The 22,335-nt window shown below is 30.1% G+C and overlaps 1 protein-coding gene across 1 annotated transcript; it reads left to right on the top strand.

Annotated features, from left to right (window-relative positions):
- Positions 1-2,590: 2,590 nt before the first annotated feature.
- LOC107608475 (protein ECERIFERUM 2) lies at positions 2,591-7,641 on the top strand. The gene is made up of 2 exons (XM_016310254.3): positions 2,591-3,085; positions 6,409-7,641. The coding sequence occupies exons 1-2, from the start codon at positions 2,639-2,641 to the stop codon at positions 7,381-7,383; spliced, it is 1,422 nt and encodes a 473-aa protein (XP_016165740.2). The 5' UTR covers positions 2,591-2,638; the 3' UTR covers positions 7,384-7,641.
- The last annotated feature ends 14,694 nt before the right edge of the window (positions 7,642-22,335 follow it).

Below are 22,335 nucleotides of genomic sequence, written 5' to 3'. Positions count from 1 at the left end.
TTAGATAACATTAATTACTTATATTATTGGATATATAAATGAAAAAGTTAGTAAATAAAATTTGTTTTTATATTAATAGTATAGGTTTTTTTACTAGTTTTATAAAGATTGTGATAAGTGTTAGTATAGTTAGTCTTTATAGATAAAACCAAGATGTGTGGTATATATGTGTAAGGCTAAATCGCTCGTTTTAACCTAGAACAAATTATACCGCCACTATCATAATAAATCATACCTAGAGGGATTTTATTTTCTTTTCATAGTGACAGCGATTTGTTAACATGTAGTCGTAACACGTTATGTTAGAACGTTTCTTATATATAATTAATAGAAGTCAATTTAGGACAATAATATGTTGGGATTTTTTATTTTTATAAATTAAATAAATGTAATAATTATCGAAATAAATAATTTAAAAAATATTTATTTAAATAAATATTTATTTCTTATTTTGTTTACAATGTAAACGAGATAATTTTGTATGTATTTCGTTTATAATATATAAATCAGATATGTGTGTTTTTTTTTTAATTTTTATATATCTCATTTATATTTCGTTTACACTGTAAACGAGATATATGTATTTATAAATAATTAAATATAATATTTAAAATAATAAAAAAATATTAATAATATAATTTGGAAAGATACGATACTCAAACCCACAACTTCTTAATTGAGCATAAGGAGTGTATGCCATTTGAGCTATTACTCATTGGCTAATCTAAAATCTTTTATTTACTCTTTTTTAGTACTAATTAATCAAACATATCTATTTTAATCTTTTCTATCAACCTTTTTATGTACTATTTTTTTTTAAATCAAAGATAGGAGACTCGAACCCACAACCTCTTAATTGAGTATGGAGAGACTATGTCATTTGAGTTATAGCTCATAAAGTTTGGATTATTGATATTATTAATATTTTTTATTATTTTCAAAAAATTTTTTAAATACATGTATCTCGTTTACAGTGTAAACAAAATATTTAAACGAGATACATACAAAATTATCTCGTTTATAGTGTAAACGAAATAAAAAAAATATTTATTTTGATAAATATTTTTTAAATTATTTATTTTTGTAATTATTATAATTTATTTATTTATTAAAATAAAAAACCCTAATATGTTGAGTCTTATTTATTTGAGTGATTTACACATTAAAAGATGTAATTCTCAATCCAAAGTTAAAAAAATAATATAAAAACAATGTATAAATATCAGCCAGTCACACTGGTGAATTGTGGGGTTGATTGAATAGTTTGAATAAAGGTTCCATACTTCTACGGACGTAGCTGATTATTTCATTTTTAGTTTGTTAGGCTTAATCATGATAAAGTTTTTATTTTATTTTCAGTTTGTTAGACTTAATCTAACGGTAAAAAAAAAAAACATCTATATATAAAGATAATTATAAAATTTTTATGATAATATCCACTTTTTTTTATTTATCAAACATAAAATATCTTTTCAAAATTTGAAAAGCCAATGAGTAATAGCTCAAATGACATAGTTTTCATCTTTCGTAAAAAAAAAAAAACATAAAATAAAAATTTTCTTTTAAAAAGTACAAATATTTTGTTAAAAAATTGTCAGACCCGAGTATTGACAACCGGGCAAGCATAGTTAGTTATAGCCTTATAGCATAGAGGCAGAGACTGAAGACTTGGTTTTAGGTTTACCCTGTGGTCTATAACAATTCGACAAACTTATAACACACAAATTGGAACAATTTGGTATGGACTGTGGTTAATATGAATTCATTCAAAGTTACAAGTTACAACTTACATTTCATAAATGAGAGTATGAGACTTACTTCATAACAAGCACTAAGTATAGATTATTACCCATACAAATATAATTCTTTTAATTGAATAACACTATAGAACTCTTTTCCACCAATTCAATTACCAAGATAATTAAACTCTATATATTTATATTATTTATTTATTATATTTGAATGGACCACAAAATTTGAACCTGGGAGAATTTGGAACTTGCAATCAAAATCCTTATGCAATTTCATTAAGTTGTTTGGATCCTTTGATTGATTTGATTAAAACCGTGTCAGAATGTAGGTCCATCCCATTTCCTCATCTACCATTACCCCAACCATCCCTTGTAAATAAATTTAGAGTACACACATTACTCAACTTTTTCTCAACGCATAACCAACAATAGAGTACTATTAGGGAGTCGATGGCCTAAGCGTATAATGTGTATAATTGACTAAATTTTGATCCATGAATAAAATAAACATCACACATACTATCTAGAATAACCATCCGGATATCAGGAATAATAAACATCTCACGTCATAAAATCATTCATCCCAAAAACTTAAGCTAATTTTGGAGTTCACTAAAAATCAAATTCTTGACCTTTCGGATCTAGAATTCTAATACCATGTCATGAAATCACTCATCCCAAAAACGTAACTTGATAAGACAATATAATATTAATAGTCATATCTCTAATATTTTCTAAACCTCCATTGTACACATTGTACGCTTAGACCATTAGCTTCCTATACTTTCTTCCAATATAAATACCAGCCCATACAAGCAACACTTTATCCCTCACACAGTCACCCCCAAAACGCACCGTTTCACCTTCACATTGCCAAAAGGTCAAATATGGGTTCACTGGGCAACCTCGAAGCACCACCGCTCCTGACTTCAAGAATCTCAACGGTGGTTCCCGCCACCCCGCGAGGTGACGAAAACGGTGCGTATCAGCTCAGCTACATGGACCTCCTCATGAAGCTCCACTACATCCGACCCGTATTCTTCTTCGCTTCTGAGTCCGTACAAGGCCTCACCATCTCGGACCTCAAGACGCCAATGTTCCCACTTCTTGACACGTGTTCACATGTTTCGGGTCGGATTCGAAGATCCGAATCTGGAAGGCCGTTCGTGAAGTGCAACGACGCCGGTGTGCGTATCGCTGAGTCGCACCGTGACGTCACGCTCAGGGAGTGGTTCGATGAGAATAATGGGTGCTTGCGCGAGGTTGATGATGGGCTCGTCCATGACCACGTGCTTGGCCCTGACCTTGGTTTCTCCCCTCTGGTTTTCGTTAAGGTTTAGTCTTCTACTACTACTACTATTAGAACGATGCTACAATGCTACATTTCTTTTTTATGGAAAATCAAGTGGAGTCCACTTCACATATAGTTGAGAATCGTTAGATAATTTGACTGATTTAACTAAATTTTTATCTAACAGTTTTCGATTATCAACTTCATCGTTAGATAATTTGACTGATTTAACTAAATTTTTATCTAACAGTTTTCGATTATCAACTTCACATGAAGTTAATTACGTCCGAGTTTTCACTTTTTTTTTGCATAATACTTAAACAGTTCTAAGCACCAATTCTAAATTTTAAATTTTATATCATAAATTTTAATAGTATAAATATAAAATGTTAGTTAATATTAATAAAAATATTTTTTTAATATTTTTAATTATTACTATATAATGAATATTTAAAAAAGTTTAAATTAAAGTTTTTTGTTTTAAATTATTTTTTATTATACATATAATAAAAATAATTTTTTGTATTCATAAAATTTAAATATAAATTTTTATAACTAAAATATTAAACATTTATTATCTTGTCCAATTTTATATATTTAATTAATATATTATAGCCTAATATAAATAAAGTTTCTTTTGGATTGTTCTCAGAGATAAATACAGATACAATTTCATTTAGTGTTTTTAAAGAAGAATAATTGAAGATGACACTATATATGTAGAAGATAATTGATAAACGTAAAAAAATTGTTATATTCATTTTATACATATGTATGTATTCATTCTTTTAATTAATAATCATGATAATAATTTGTTTTCGAATAATATAATAATTTTTTATAAATATTAAATATACATTTGTATATAATAATAATTTTTTTTGTATCCATAATATTGCTAATTACTATCATTATTGTCAAACCTCAAATTATTTATTCAAAAAAAAATTAACTTTTTAAAATTTTATATAAAAATTAAATCTTATAAAATAATAAATTTTCTTTAATAATAAAAAATATTTTTAAAAATTAATTATAAAAATAATTATTATTTCTCTAAAAAAATAAGTAAATCTCACGAGAAAACAAAATTGTATAAAACCCCATGAAGACATTAGTTAAGACGCATGGTAAAAGGTGCTAAAAGAGGACGTGTTTTGTTGCTATCAAATCAGTATGATCGATAGCAATGATGTCCATGCAGAACAGAATTTAATGCACGATACTTTTTTTACAAATTTATGCAAATACACAGGGCAAAAATAAGCATATAACTATATATGAAGTGGTATTATATATTAAAAATAAAAGTAAAATTATTATTTTCAGATAATTTATATCTTTAATAAAAATAATTTTATAAAATAAAAATAATAAATAATTTATTAAATATTTATAAATATTGACAAAAATAATTAAATATTAAATATATATTAAAAATTTAAAAATTATATTTTGATATAAATTTTTACAAATATTATTAGAAAATAAAATATTTTTATTCACAAATTTTAATATTTTTAAATGAAGTGAGTTTTTTTTAACAAATGCGAAATTTTCTTAAAAACTGAAAAATTAGAGATAAACTCAGATTTCTTATATGTGATATTTAAATATTTTTACAAAATTTTAGATCAAAGAAACATTATTTAACTATTTGTAGTTTATAAAAATATAAACTTTTATTATTTTTATCATATTTTATATTTTTTAAATTATTTTTTTAATAGTATAAACTTTCTAATATTATTTTAATATTTTATTCTTTTAATCAAGATAATGCAATCTTGCCTTTGTTATTAGTTGGTAAGGACGTGTAGTAATTATATAATTTGTGTTTGTTAATATGATTTTTTGTTTTAAGAAAAAATTTTAAAGCTTCTTACATTTATATCCTATTTTTTTATATTTTTCACAAGTAAAATTTAGAGAAAATAAAAAGGAAAGAAAAATCCATTTATTTTCATGTCTTTAGCTAATATTATTGATGTGCTTGGATTTATATGATGATTATACCTAGTAATTGTGCGGCAAAGGCGGAATAAAAAATATTATTAGGTGAATTAATTATTTTTATAATTAAATTAAACTAAACTTTTTTACATGTATTTTTTTTTTAACTAGATATTCTGATTATCTAATAAATTATTAGACTAATTTAATTACTAAAATAATTTAGTTATATAATATTGCTGAAAGTGTAAATACTCATCAAATTATTTTACAAAAACAGTATCATTTCGTTTCGGGATAATAAAACTGGAATTCTTTTACTAAATGAGATCAGTTAAATTGACTTTTTAGTAATTTGTGTTTTTTTAAAATACTTACATTTTTTAATATGTATGTCTTTCTGAGTATTCAAGTAGTTGAATTTATAATTACAAAATTTTGAATCACAATTTCATACAAATTCCAATCTATTTTTTTTTTAATAAGAGCGTTTGTGTTTTGTTAATATTTTTTTCTTTCATTTGCTTTTTTTTTTACAATATAACTAGTTAATTTAATTCTTTTTTATAAGAAAGTTCATCTTGTTAATTTTACTAAATACTAAATAATAGAAAATAAAAAATATATTTTCAGTAATAATTTTAATATTTAATTTAATAAATATATTAATATCTAAAAATGAAAAAAACGATCATATTAATTTGTTGAGCTACTACTAATTTTTTTTCAGTTAATATTAACTATTCTTTAAAATTATTTTATTTATTTTAAATTCTAGTATTCAAATCATAAACGGTTAATCTTAACTTCTAAATTATAGCTTTAGAGTTAACTAATATTTGTTAACTAAAAATTAGTTCTTAATATTTTTTCTAATAATAACAACAACAACCTAAGTATTTACTATTTATTAGTAAGGATAAAAGTGCAAAACCAAATTTAAAATATGCCAAATATAGATATATTTAAGTTAGAGTAAAAAATTATATCTGACTATAAAAAATTCAAACATTAATAAATTTATTAACGAAAAAATAAAATTAATATTATAATAATAGAATTATATTATTATATTATAGTTGAAAATTTGAATTAGGTTAGATTAAGAGGAGTAGTTTAAAAATTTTAAATAGGTTTTTAAGGATAAAAAATTTTGATAATAGTACTATTAGAGGGTCAATATATTTAGTAATTTGTAGTTATTAATTAATTATTATTAATATTTTTAATGATATAAAATTATATTTAATAGTATAAAATTATATACTTTTTTATGATTAAATGCTGACTAAATTTTAACAAAAATGTTAATCCATGAGACTTTTTAATTTTAATTAAATTTAAATTTTATTGTCATCCATATAAAGGAAAAATAACAAAACACTAATACGTTTTATTTGCTTTTGCATTTAGTTCACGTGGTTCAAATGTGGAGGACTCTCCGTGGGCCTGAGCTGGGCTCACGTGCTTGGCGATGCATTTTCAGCTTTGGACTTCATAACCAAGTGGAGTAACATCCTTGCCGGTCACGTGCCAGTGCCACCAAAATCTCTTCGGATCCCAAATAATCTCATTGCGCCTGACGAAGAAATAATCATTCAACCAAATAATAATTCCCTCCTTGTTTCTGAGAATCCTGCTTCCATCAAAAGGGCCACAATTGTTGGGGAATACTGGCTTGCTTCCAATGTCAGCCACGTCGCCACTCACTCTTTCCATATCACTTCTAAACAACTTCACCATTTGGTCAAAGCCACATCTAATAATAATAATAATAATAATAATAATAATAATAATAATAATAATAATAATAATAATAATGTCCTAATGAATAAATATTTTGAAATAATTTCAGCGCTAATATGGAAATGTGTTACACATATTAGGGGGAATGTTGGACCTAAGGCTGTGACAATATGTACAAAAAGTTGTAATGGTTCCAAACGTGGAGAAAATGATATCCCCACCAATAATAATGGTTTGGTGTTGAGCAAAATTGAACCTTATTTGGCATCTGGGCAATCTGATATTTCAGAATTGGCTAGGATCATTGCGGAGAAAAAGATGGTTGAGAACCATATATTGAAAAAGTTGGTGGAAAAAGATGAAGGGAAAGAGGACTTTTTTGTGTATGGTGCAAACTTGACATTTGTGGATTTGGAAGAAGCTGATTTGTTTGGGGTGAAGCTGAATGGGCACAAACCAATTGTGGCAAATTGTAGCTTCCGTGGAGTAGGTGATCAAGGGGTAGTTTTGGTATTTCCATCCCCATCAAAAGAGGATAGTGAAGATGGTGGTAATAATGGAAGGATTGTAACCGTTTCCCTCCCTGTGAAAGAACTCTACCAGCTGAAAAATAAGCTAGGAGCAGAATGGGGTATTGTTTGAGATAATTAAGACACTAGTTCATGTTAGTTATATTTTGATATTCCAAAAGGGTAACTGGGTTTATGTTTACGTGGATTGTTTTTCATATATTTTCCAGCTAGTATTCCATTATCATCCTTAACTCCTTATTATCTCTGCCAGCAATAAAAAGCATATATCATGCATGTAATTGTTTCCATATGTTTTAATACTTGTATTACTTTGTTTATATTGATGATGGGGATATACAAGAGGAAGTAGGTGATTTCTTGTTCTAAATATTCGTGATATGAAAAATTTAAAAATTATTTAATAGTTAATAATTTATATTTTTAAGAATTAAAATATTTAATTTTATATATTTTAATTTTATTTATTTAGTTGTAGATTGGAGTTTACATTAGTAAATTTAATTTTTTTTTATTTTAATCTAATCTAAAATTATAATTGCATCATAAATTATTATAGTCATCAATTCATCATAGAGTGATTTAAAAGTTCAATTTTTTTTTTTTTAATTTTGTGATAAAATCATAGTATGGAAGAAAGATTGAAATTAAAAGATAAAAATTGGGAAACTGAAATATTATGTTTCAGGTCTGCTACACATACAAGCCTTTTTGACTTACAAGTTCTACAAGTTAGCTCAAACCCAACAAAAACCACGCGCACCACACTCTCCACACTCGAGCGTAAAAATCACGTGCGTTACTCAACCGTTTCGTTTTTCAAAAGCGCACTCATTATGAAAGACTCTTCCTCTTCTTCCTCAATCAATACCCAAACCTTCGAGATTCAAGCCACGTTCAAAACCAAACAAAGCTCTTAAGAAACCGTCCAACTCCTCGCGAAAAGCAGAAGAAATCAAGAAGAAAACATACAAATCTCCATCAAAAAACACCAAAAAGAACGAACAAACATTATTCAAGGTACTGTTTCATTTTTCTTCTAGGTTTTTCACATTTCTGTTTCTGATTTCGAAATCAAAGCACTATATCGTTGTATTTCTCTCTCTGTTTCACTGTTCTTGGTTTAGATCTCATATTACTGTTCTGATGAAACTGTTCAAGTCGTTTACGCTGTTTTACGTACTTGTAGTGAATGGTTTAACGTGTATTGAATTTCAAGTGAAATGATTTTTGGGTGTATACATATAAATTTTGTTTTGTGCATATTGCATATTTTTTAAGTAGGTTTGTATACATATAAACTCTGTATGGCGGATTCCTGGGTGTATATGTCGGACTTTGAATGTGACTGGTGCTTCTAGTGGCATTTTGAACTTAAATATCATTCTGAACTCATATAATGTCATGTAATCCAAAAAAAAGTAAAGATGTATGGGACTGATATATATATATTAAGAGTATTGAAGTGTAACTGGTGCTGCTCTAATTGTGCTTGACCTTGTAGTGTCATTTTATACATGTTTGGTTGAGTTGAATATGATTTTGAACTCATTTAATTTCGTTTAACTGAAAAAACAAAATGTGTATAGGACTGGATTTGGGTGTATGTGGCTGGTATTTGGGTGTACGTGACTGATATTTGGGTGTATCTCTATGATATTTGGGTATATTTTTTATCTATTGACATTATTTCTTTATCCTTGCAGTAAAAATGACAACCAAAAACTAAGGTAGAAAAAATACAATGTAAGCGCATATATATCCCCCTTGATCCATTGGTTGGATCCTATCCAATTTTTTCGTTTGCTAGACCCGTCGTTAAAAAGCCTACTTTCTTACGATTACGAGGTTTATTCGAATATGAAATCCAATCCTGGAAATACAGCATACCACTTTTTTTTACTATACAGGGTTTCGATACATTTCGAAATAGAGAAATTTCTAGTGGAGCGGGTGCTATTCGAGAACAACTAGGCGATCTGGATTTGACAATTCTTATAAATTCTTCATTAGTAGAGTGGAAAGAATTAGGAGAAGGGGGATCCACGGGCAATGAAAATGAATGGGAGGCTCGAAAAGTTGGAAGAAGAAAAAATTTTTTGGTTCGACGTATAGAATTAGCTAAACATTTTATCCGAACAAATATAAATCCGGAATGGATGGTTTTATGTCTCTTACCAGTTCTTCCCCCCGATATATATATATATATATATATATATATATATATATATATATATATATATATATATATATATATCTTAGAACAAGTCAATTTTTCCTAATACAAATATAGGTTATTTAAATGACTCTAATTTTGCTTTGTTTACAGCAAACCAAAGACTTGAAGTGTGCCACCAGACTATTGAGTAAAAAAATTAAAAAGATGACCGAGCCAAAGAAAGCAATCATTCATGAATTAGGTTTTGGTGGACTCATGGACATTCCACCAATGAATGTGCCTCACAAACTATTAAAGGAGTTGGCTAACTCCTTTAAATTGGGAAAAAACACACTGGAAACAAGCTATGGTTCCTTTAAAGTTAAACCCAAAACAATAGGGGCTGCCCTTGACCTCAATGCATCAAGTAACTGATTACAGAAAATCTCTATACTTTCATTCTCTGTAATATATTCTTCGTAATATCTTATTCTGATATCATGTAATCAAGTAATAAATTTAGGTGTATATGAGTGATATCTGGGTGAATATGAGTGATATTTAGGTGTATTTCAAGTAATAATTTTTTTCTTTTTTGTAGGAGATATATTTCCTAATAAAGTGAGTTATAAGAAACTTTCTGAAGAGAACAAACTGATTTTTAGAAGGTTCCAGGGGAACACTCTAAAGAATCTTACCGATGACATGATGAGTATCGGTGTTAAAAACGAACAAGATCGCCTGATGTTCAAGAGGATTTTCATCCTCTATATTCAGATGGCGTTCTTGTTGCCAACTACAATAAACAAAGTATCTTCCGTGCACATAGCACCAATTTTTGAGATGGAGAAAATAACGGAAGGCAATTGGGGCACCCATGTGCTGAATTTCATCATCAAAGGCATTACAAATTATCGTCTAAAAAGGAAAAAATTAATCGACGGATGCCTCTATGCCTTGATGATAATATATTTCCATCTAGCAAAAAACAAGGACAAGAAAGGAGAAGAAAACCCTGGACTGCCCTGGGTTAGCAACTAGAATAGAGAGCAGCTGGTTGCAAGGATGAGAGTAGAGATAGATGGTCATATGGTAAGAGAACAGCATACTTTCTCTAATTTGGATGTATTTTATTTATGTAGATGCTGTAAACTAACATTTCTACTGTTTCAGGGCATCGTCAAAATGGCAGAAATAAAAAAGAAACTGAAAAAAATGAAAAAAAAAGAAAAAAAGAAGAAAAGAAAAAAAAAAGAAGGCAAGTTTAACATCTGAGAGTGATCCATCAGAGACTGAAGTTGATTTTTTTTCTGAGTCTGAGTCTAAAGAAGACTCAGAGGAACCTAAAAGAAAACAACCCAAAAGGACGGCCAACAAGTAAGTAATATTTTTGGATATAGTTTTAGGGTGTTTTTTTCTAATGATTGTTTGCTTTCCAGAATGGAATCCAGAAAGAGGAAGCAGATTTTAGAGGATTCTAGTTCAGAAAGCAAAAGTGAATCCAATGATGAGTAAGATTATGAAATTATCATCCATTTCTTTCCTGTTTCTATCAAAATTTAATGTATTAATAGAGAGTTTCTCATTTATTTTCAGGAGTGAAGAATCGTTGCCAATTAAAAAACAAAAAACAAAGAAAAAAATTCACACTCCTACCAAAAAGTATGCACTGCTTTCGAGAGTATTTTATCATTAATATTGTTGTATTTGTCTGATTTAAAATTTTTTATTTCCAGGATGCAATCCAAAAAAAGAAAGCACATAATTGAGGATTTGTCTTCAGAAGAAGAAATTCATTCCTATGACATGTAAGATACTTTCTAAAGCTATCTTACACTATAATCAAAACTATATTTTGTTAACATGTACTTTTGAATGTACTGTCAGAACTGAAATTGGAACTGAAATAATAGAAGAATTTTTAAGACAATCAAAAAAGAAGAAAACAAATAAAGAGGCTGTTGCACAGGGGTATGTTGAATTTGGGTGTATATTACCATTTTTAAGGTATTTTGGTTGCTGATTATTATTCTTGCTTTATTTGATAGAATTTTGATATCCTAATTTAACTAGATAGTATTTTTACTGAATGATATTTATTCTATACTTAGAATGCCGGAGGTGAACTTAGCAAATGAGACTGACCCTTTGTTTTGAAGGACAAACGGATCAAAGCAGTGTAAACAAACCTTCGAATTGCATGTAATTTCTTTTTCTTATATCATTTTTAAAATTTTTTTTACCATATTCTTCTAATTCTGTATACATATTTTTTAGAACAAAGAGCCCTTTAATATTTTGTTCAAGAAAAAAAAAGGCAGGAAAAAAAAATAAAAATCTGCAACTACGTAAGTTTTTTAAAAAAAAAGAGCCTTTTCGGGTGTATTTGGTTATTATTTGGGTGTATTATTTTCTTATTTTGGTGGATTTCAGGTTGAGTCGGGAAGAAGAATCAGTGAGTGACCCAGCTCAATAACAGATGATCATTTTTCAACCGCCCTCCGAACCGCTTAATATGTAAGTTTTACAACTAAATTTCAACCTTCTAATCATCTATTTTAAAGGACTTTCTTAACGTTTTATTTTTGTCTTATTTAGAGTTTCAATTCAACTATGCATGCCTTCATCCCAGACAACATCAGCAAGCCCTGTGCCACCATTTGAACCATCCCTCCAACAGAGAGGTGAGGAATAATATTCGGGTGTATTTAGTTATTGTTTGGGTGTATTATTTTCTTATTTGGGTGTATATCTTGAAAATTGAGCTGTAGTTTATTTTTTTTATAATTTGATTCGTTTTTTCTAACCCTGCAGCACTCCACAACCCCAGAAAGTTGATGAAAGCACACCGACGGTGCCACCAGCTCCATTTAAAATGTAAGTTCAGCACAATAGAACTTGGTTTTCGATATCATTCGTCTATTCTCATTCTCATAGTATGATATATGTCAACACGCAGTGATCCAGCCCCTGAAGCCACTGCTGCTGCACTATTGATGATGGCTCGGACAGCATCCTACGTACCTAGAGAATTTTTGTTGCCATCATTCAGCATTGGCTTCACTGATTCAAGCCAAGAAGAAATACAGACCCAAGAAGGGGAGGGGCAACCAGAACCTTAGGTGGGAAAAAGTCCGAAAACCACAGTACTAATAGAAGAATTAGATGAGCTGGTGAAAAAATTGCAAAGAGTAGTGGAGAAAAGACAGCACTAGATTTTGCAGTGGGTAAAAGTCCCCCAATTGAAAAGCAGACTATGGGCCAAAATTTTGACAAGTTTGAAACTCCTGCAAGAAGCAATTTAATGTTAGCCAAAATGAAAAAAAATGCTACTTCTGGGCCACACGTATAAGGACATATGGGGATGGAAGTACTGATGAGTATGATCCTGATTGCACACTCAATACCCAACAACCATTGGTGTTGTCAAGAGTCCACTTTGCATCTCTAAAAGCTACTTTATATATTGAAGCTGACGTAAGATTAGAATAATATTAATGATTATATTATGACATGTGACTGCAATATACATTGATGTAATTAATTTGGGTATTTTATTTTTGTAGATTGTCACTGCTATGTGCCTAATCCTGAACCAAGAAAATTTTAAAAGATTTCAGGAAGAAATTTACTGTCTCCCGCCTAATATTGTGGTAAGGTGTAATGTAATAAAATTTGGGTGTATTTGTATAATCTTTTGGGTGTATTAAAAGATTTTTATTGGTGTTTCACAAATGCTGCAGAACATGGCCATTGGAAATCATGCAGGTGGGGAGTTCTTACAGCCGAAATCCAAAAAGCCATTTATGGTCGAAGATTACCCAATGTTTATACCCTTTTTGGACCTGAAAAAATTAGCATCACATCCATATGTAAGTTTTCATTTCTAAAACTTCTTATCACAATTCTTTGGTTATGTGCGAATTAAACTAAAACACTGTTCAATGTGGACATGCTTCAGATTTTTGTACCTGTTTGCTATTCAGAGCATTGGTGGATATGGGTGGCTAACGTAAGAAAGAAAAAATTTTATATACTTAACCCGTATCACAAGGAGTGTCCCTCTAAACCCAGAATGAATCTAAATAAATTTGTTGTAAGTTGATTATGTTTTTTGCGTTTTAAAATTTGGGTGTATTTCAATTCAAAGTAAGGTGTACATTGTGATTCTTTGGGTGTATTCATTTATTAGATTTATTCTTTCTTATATTTTGCTTTGTTTTTTATTTTTAGAGGTACGTGATTTCGAGAATTAGGGTATATGCTAGGGGCACCTCTCAAGAAAAAAGATCATGAAATTGAACCTCCATACATTGACATTTCAAGCCAACAAACACCGTATAAATCTTTCACTTTGAAAATTGTGTTTTCTCTTGCTGTCCTATTTTAATTTGCTAAATTATTTTTAGTTTTCAGCTTTGATTATGCTGTTTATGTAATGAAATGGCTTGAAATAATTCAGCCTCAAAACGTTAAAAGGGGGAAGTATGAGTGGGACAATTGGACTCGGGTAATTGTGTTTAAAACTATATAACTCTCTATTACTTTTCTAAATTAACAGAGTTGATTCAAAGAATATTCTTTTAAACTGTAGGTGGAGGTGGACCACTTTAGAGTTGAATTTGCTTCCCGAATTCTTTTTCATGAGATGAATCGTGACAGAGATACATCGATTTCAGGGAAAGTGAAGCAATGAGATTGTCCAAGCCATCTGCAGTGTTGTTGAGTCCATATTGACAAGTAGATTCATATGATATTGACAGTGACAGTGATTAATTTCAGTGTTATCTAGTCTTGAAATAGTTTGAACACTTTTTGTAAATTTTGTGAATATTTAATGCAATTGTATTATAAAATTTGTTTGCATAAATAAATTGTCTGTGCTATATTCAAAAGCTGTAAATTACAGGTACAGAAAAATAAAGGAAAGCAACACCAAACAAATTAATACGCACAATTACTTTAATTATTCACCCAAATATAACCCGTATACACCCAAATATATACCCTAAAACCCTAAACCCTTAAACCCTAAACCCTAAATCCTAAAACCCTAAACCCTAAACCCTGAACCCTAAACCCTAAGCCCTAAACCCTAAGCCATAAACCCCTAAACCCTAAACCCTAAACCCTAAAAACTAAACAAAACACTAATTTCTAACATAAACAGCAGCATCTGAAAAATATAAAATTAAAATGTCAAATACAAGGGAATTCAGAAATACACCTAAAAAACTGAGCGTTACACCAATATCCTGTAACTATACACCCAAAAACTTATCAACTGTTGCTGGATCCCTGAACTGATAATTCATAACATGTCCGTGATATTGGCTGGAATTTGCTTGCACCACTGATGCAGCATCAAAAAGATTTAACTGGAAATAATAAACTCACATATTAGCAAAACTATTAACAAAACAATTAAACTCAATTACCACCTATTTAAAGAACATCACTTTTACCTCACTTAGAACTTTCGTTTTCTTCTTCTTTGAGGCATTTGCAATCTATTTGTCCAACTTTGAACTAGCATATTTTTTGGACGTCTTCTTGTTCGAACCCTTGGAGGGCTTTGAAGCTCGTTAACGGATTCCAAGTTGGCATCTTCTTGAGATAACGAACATGTCCCATTCCTTTTGGCTTTCAGTTCTTCCATCTCAACCATGATGTTATCGTAGGCACGGTGTAGAATGGCAGTCAGCTCCTCAGATTTTGATGCAAATTCACATATATTTTGCGAACGAAATACCAATTCGTCAAACCTCTTGCTTATTGGCTCCAATAGTGGCTCGTCGTGGCTGCTTTTGATGTGTGTGTGTCGCCTCTTTACCTTCTTACTCCATCGTTCCAATATATATCTCGGTGAAACTTGGGTTACTCGTTCAAAGTTTAACATGCTTAGGGCGTGATGGCACAATATCCCTCTTGACTCGAATAATAAGCACTGGCATTTCACTTGGGCTGCTACTGAGTCGTAAGTAACCGCAAACTTGTTGAATATTGAGGTGAAAACTTGTTCTCCAACTTCGTATATTGAAAAGCCTAAAGCGGAGTTCATTAATCTTGTGATGCAATTCACCTTCCCTCTGAATTGTGCTTGGACTTCCCTAAACTTTTGGTGAGTGTACACATGTTGAAACTGAGCTTCTATGGAGGATTTTGTTGCACATGGTATGACCGTGTGAAAATCTGCAGCATCCGATTCTCTCTCTGTTTGATCCCTGCTTCCGAGGTAATTATTGTATTGTTTGACAAATTGGATAAGTGAGCTATTCCGGGTAATGAACTTGTTAAAAAATGAATGCATGCTCTCGCTCCTTTGTGTGCTTCTCATCTCGGCTCAGAAGTGGTGATCCAGATAAATTGGAACCCATATATGACGGTCTTCATAAAAATCTGCAAAATACACCCAAATCAGACTATAATACACCCAAAAACATTTATTTTACACCTCTGCTACAGATTTTAAACGTCATTACCTGAAACCCACTTGTTGTCCACAAGACCATACTTCAGCAAAAAATCATCCCAATTCCTATCAAATGATTCTTTGGTATGAGAGTTCCAAACAACATGGCTCATTTCTTGTTCGATTTCTATGTGTCCCTTGTACCCATTTAATTTGCCTGGAATCTTCTTCATGATGTGCCAAATACACCAACGGTGAATTATTGTGGGCATACAAACCTCAATAGCCCTTTGCATCGATGCACATTGATCGATGAGAATCTCTTTCAAAGCATTTCCTCCCATGCAATGAAGCCAACATTGAAATAACTATTTGAATGATTTAATATCTTCGTTTTTCATCAAAGCGCATCCAAGAAGTGTTGATTGACCGTGGTGATTCACCCCGACAAAAGAACCACAAACCAAATTATACCTGAAACATATTACGACAAACAGAATTAAAACCAACAAAATACACCCAAATAATTATCTTATACACCCAAAAACCTCCAATATACACCTCTGCAGCAGATTCATAAAACAACATTAATTCAGCATTATAAACCAGAACAACATATTACCTGTTTATATTGCAGGTGGTGTCAAATGAAATAACATCTCCGAAATACTCACAGACAGCTCTGCTCCTTTCATCCTCCCAAAAAGCAAGCTTAATGGACTGATCGTCCTCGAGTTTGAGCTCAAAATAGAAATTCTTATTCTTCTTTTTCATTCTTAATAAGTATTTTCCGAATTCTTTTGCATCCTCTTGTTCCAAAACATTGCGCACTTCTCTAGTGATGTAATTTCTCACGTCTTTTTCGATAAAATTTAACTCGCGGTGACCCCCGGCTGCTGCAACAAGTGATTGGAAAGTTTTGCTAGGTCTGATACCGACTTCCTCATTATTCTCTATTGTACGATGCACGGACATGCTTAGTTCCCTGTGCTGTCTGAGTATCTATGCTTGATCTAGACAGTAAGGATGTGAATGATGCAACACGACCTTCGAAATGATCTAAACACCAACATCCTTCAATACGTGTATATAAATTCTTGCAGGACAATTTAAACCAGGTGAGGGATTTGTCTTCTCAGTCGGAGATATTTTTATTTCCATTTTTCCTCTCTGCTACATGTAATCAATTGATTCTTAATTTCGTTTCCCTTCTTATTTGTGCTCCAAACTCTTGTAGAAAAACCTGCAACCTTTGAATAATCCTTGTAGAATTTTGCAGCATCTTCAAGGGTATTAAAAGTCATCCAAACCTTGGGGGCAAACTGGTCATCAACACTACAGAAGGTCTGCAAAATACACTCAAAATACACCATATTAAAACAAGCATAAATTATAGAATGCACATACAACTATAAAACCATCATCAAAAATAACAAAACTAGATTCATGAATCATAACTAAACAAAAACTAAAACAATTCAACTAAAATAATAAGACAATTTACCCTCCGTCAGATGAAAAGTCATAAACTGTAAATATACCCAAACTTTTCTGAAATACACCCAATTATTACTGATCTACACCCGAATGTCTGATATAAAATGGACAAAATTATTTTAAATCTAATGAGAACTAGTACATTAGATTCAATTCAAACAAGGAAGAATAAACAGCAAATATCACAGGCAAGGTTCACGCATTATTCAGCTACACAATCAAAAACTACTAATAGGATTCAAATTCAGATTTAATTACTAACTAAAACTAAATCACACCTCAAGAACTTCATTGGATTCAGTTTTAAAATCCACTTCGCTCTGGTTCAGCTGACAATTTGAAGTTGAATCATCCATTATCTTCAAAAACGATTTCACAGCTTGATATAAAAAAATGGATAAACGCACAATGAAAAATCTGAAGAACGTAAATGAAGAAGGAGAAAGCAGAGAGAAAGGAGAAAGGAGAAATCTGAGATTTGAAATTTCATCCAATGGTGGGGGATTACTCACTTTTCTTTTACTAGTTAAGTGCTTACCAAATTTTAATAAAAGTGTTGACCTATTAGACTTTCTCTTTTTAAAAATATGTTTCTTCTCCTTTCTCTTTGCAATTGAATTTCTGGCGATACTAAAACTTATATTTGATGCAGACGAGTTTATCATTCGGCATCTTGACATTCTCTCTTTGAAGTTATCTATGGTCTCTTTTTAAATTTGTCTTGTTCCAACTTCATAAATTGGGGATTAGGATTTCAATTTGGTTAAGAAAATGACAGAAAGAATGAGAGCATTCGTAGAGGAAAAAAATTTAGATGACATCACTAACACCATTTGTCACCTATAAGAACTTTATGCCACATAAGATCAGAACTAATAATCTCTCTCACCAAATTAATGTTTGGTTAGAACCGTCAATCAGATATAATTATTTATGGACACAATGCATATTTAAATTATTTATGGTCAATTTTATGAGCATTTCAATATTTTATAATAAGAAATAGCTATTTACTCTATTTTTATGGGAGTAACATTGTTTTGTTCAACATTCACCGTTGTGGATACGTGATCACTTTTCACGACACAACACACGACATTTAGGCTCTATTTGCTTATATCTTAGACATAGATATAAACACTGAGACATATATTAAAAAGACAAAGATACAAATTATATGTATATATATTTTATGTTTGACAAAATAAATACATAAAATACACAAAATATTAAAAAGTCTATAATACTCCCATGTTCTATTTTTACCACCATCACCATGCAAACTTTTAATCTACTACCACCTATTTTTCTCCTCTATCACCATTCATATAATCAAAAATAAATTATTCAGATATAAAAAAATTCTAATAATTTAAACAACAAATTCAATAATATTAAAAAAAACAGAGATGAATAATAAAAAAAAATTAAATTTTGTTTTAGAAAAAAAGAAAGAGGCAGGAAAAAGAAATAATAGATAGAGAGAGTAAGATAAAAAAGAACAATAATGACAGACTGAAGAGGAAAAAGGAGAGAGTTAATAGTGCGAGCCCCAGAGAGAGAGAGAGAGAGAGAGAGAGAGAGAGAGAGAGAGAGAGAGAGAGAGAGAGAGAGAGAGAGAGAGAGAGAGAGAGAGAGAGAGAGAGAGAGAGAGAGAGAGAGAGAGAGAGAGAGAGAGAGAGATTTGGACAAAGAAGGATGAGGCGTGACAGATATGGACCAAGGTAGAGTAGAGGCGGCAGATCTAAACGAGTGGTGGAGAGTTAGAAGAGAAAGATGAAGAGGAAAAGGCGTAGCAGCGACAGTAATAGGAGTGGTGGAGAGAAAGAAAGTGGCAACAGAAATAGGGAGAAAGAAAGAGAGAAGAGAAGGAGGAGAAAGATGGAACATCTGAGAACGAATAATGAATAACAAGAATAAGAAAAAGAGGAGTTAGAATTCGGAATAAAAGTGGTATTTTAAAAAATAATCAGAGATAAAGAATAAAAATTTATATATCATTTAATATATCTCAGTATCTCATCTTTTTTTAAGGATACCAACATACATGTATTTTATGTATGTTTATATGTCACTGTGTCTTTCAAAATCTGCGTCTCAACAATCAAACAATATTTATGTGTACATGTGTGTATGCTCCTATAAACTCGTATATGAAACAAATACTCTCTTAAATACTATGCAATATATAGTGACAAATTCAAAAAATTTTAACAGTGAAAATAAATATATAAAATAATAAATTTTTTGGTTTAAGTACTTTATTAGTTCTTATACTCTATTAATTTTTTAGTTAAGTACTTATAGTCAAGAGTTTATAATTAAATTATTATATTAGATAAAAAAAATTTAATTAGATTCTTGTAGACCGTGTAGTTGTCATCTTTTAGAAAATATACTAATCTTAAAATATGTTGTTTTTAAAATATTTTAAAATTCATCCTACATTAAATGTAAAAATAAATGTTAAAAAAAAAGTTAACAAGAGCTTAATTGAAGCTTTTTATCTAATATAAGGATTAAATATAATTACAAATTTATAAATTATAAAAATTTAAATAAAAATTTAATAAAATTATAAAAACTAATAGAATAATTAAACTTAATTTTTATAATTATATTTTATTAATATATTTTAAAATATGATTAGTTTTAAAATGATCTAATTAACAAATTAAAATACTAAAATAGTAATTTAAATAATAACATATACTTTAAAATTTGATTATTCTAAGTTTCGTACTTAAAAAAACTTGAATAATTTTTTCATTATCAATATAATCAAATGTATCTCTTTATAAATATATTATTAAATAATTATTTAAAAATTCATCTCATTTAGGATCATAAAAATAACTCTTTATAATATTCATAACTTAAAAAATTCTTTCAGCGGTTATAATTGCTATGACAAAATTAAAGACAACTTTAAAAAAAGAAACGGTCATGGATAAACAATATTCTTTCAAGTCTCAACCAATTTCTAATAAAAAAATACCAATTTATTTAAGTTCGAGAATTGATCGTGAAACGCAAATCTAAAATAAAATCTCAAGTTTACTATCAAGTGTTAAAAGTTGAATATAAAAATTTTTAATGGGTCAAATTAATTAATTTAATGGAGCAAATACTTAATATTGTTATATACTACTAAGAAAATTTTTAAATTGTAGCGGAGACACTTACGACTTCCACACCCTAATACATAAATCTGTTTCTAGTAATATACATCTAGACTTTGTTTGGTTCTGATAATAGGATAAGATAAGATATTGAGAACAAGACACAAAGAACAGACACATAAAAATATTATTTTTATATTTTGCTGGATGATAAATTAGAACAAAGTATAAAAATCTAATTTATTTTTATTTTTTTATTCAAAAAATTTGAGAAGAAAAATATAATTATAAGAAATTAACAAAAATAATAAAATAATAAAAAAATAAATTGTGTTTCTTGTTAGTCTTTTTTTTATGTTTTTTTTTTGGAATTGACATAAAATATACTAATTCAGTGTTTTTGAACATAATATTTCTATTCATATCTTGTTTGTTAAATACAATTTTGTGTCTTTGTATCTCTATCTTGATGTGCCATGTCTATAAATGTAACACCCTACTACACATAGTTTTACGCTTAAGTCGTAGAACAGTAGTAGTGTGGTGTTACAGACTTCTCAATAGTAAAATATATATGTAATAGTGGAAAGGACAATATTCTAAGAGTCTTGAAAAACGGTTAAAACAAAATTGCAAAAAATAAAAAACGGCAACGCTCAAGGAATAGGATTACTTGTGTGCTAAGGAACCTAATAGGAAAATGATAAAGGTAAACCAGAGAGTAAAGGAAAGCCAAGAAATCAGCATAACTAGCCCCTAACTCAGCCTGCGAAGCTAAGGCTGGCCAGAGGATATATATATACATATAAACATACATAAGTATCACCAAAATAAACTCCTAACTCTCCCTCAACCTCTAAGAGGAGCAGCATACCCAAGTTACTTGGAGAGTAAGCTAAATACATATATACATATATACAAACAGAAAACCAAAATACACCCAAGAACTACTTCGCTTCAAGGATCCAGACGCCTAGCGAGGAGCCTCTCGACCTGCATCTGAAAAAAATAGCAACACAATATAGAATGAGAACCAGAGGTTCTCAGCATGGTAAAAGTGCCACGCGTATAATAAATAAGGTCCTGAGAATGCCATAGGCAATCCTAGAACTCCGTCATTCAGTTATCCAACTTAATTACTAAACAGAAGCCATAAAAGGGGTAGGTATTCTAAATCTGTCTAACTTACTCAATTTCAAACCTAATACAACACCAAACCACTTCACCCTTTCCTCCATCCCTCCATCATCCATAATGCAGCAAAAACAAAAACCAAACAAGTTCACGCACAAGTAATGAGCAGATAGTGCAAGTAGCAAGTACAACAGATAGCAGGTGATATATATCAATTAGGCAAACCCAAGAAATGCATAGCAATCAAAACAAACAAATGCATATGATGCATGCCTGTCCTATGGCTGATGAGGCTCATCTGTCGGTTATCCAGCCAACCCGACAAGTCCGAAAACCTTAGACTGTCTCCCGTCGCGCATCCCCAAGAGCCTATGCATATATTTCACATTCAACATCAAGTAATCGCTCAATGGGGGCTATCTATACCTGGGAATTTATACGTGTCCGGTCACCCTTACGACGTAGGGTCAACAGAGTATCGAGATTCAACTTGGAATACGTGGTGGCGAGCCACGGTTTTTACCCAGGAAAACTCGTATATCAGATATCATTATTCATAAGCCATTTCAATTTCATTATCAATACATCATCAATTATTAAGCCTTAGCGTTAAACTTCGTTAACATTTTTATTTTCTTCATAAGAACCACCACTTACATCTTACTTCACCCTCAAGTTATCTTATTTTCCTAGCTTCATTTATCTATTGGACCTGGTACCATCCTTTAAGCCTTAAAGAGG

Source organism: Arachis ipaensis, chromosome B7 (assembly GCF_059453495.1).
Source record: "Arachis ipaensis isolate K30076 ecotype BB chromosome B7, ASM5945349v1, whole genome shotgun sequence".
Lineage (NCBI taxonomy): Eukaryota > Viridiplantae > Streptophyta > Magnoliopsida > Fabales > Fabaceae > Arachis > Arachis ipaensis.
Note: the sequence above shows the minus strand (reverse complement) of the source record. Positions and strands in the feature narration are given on the sequence as shown.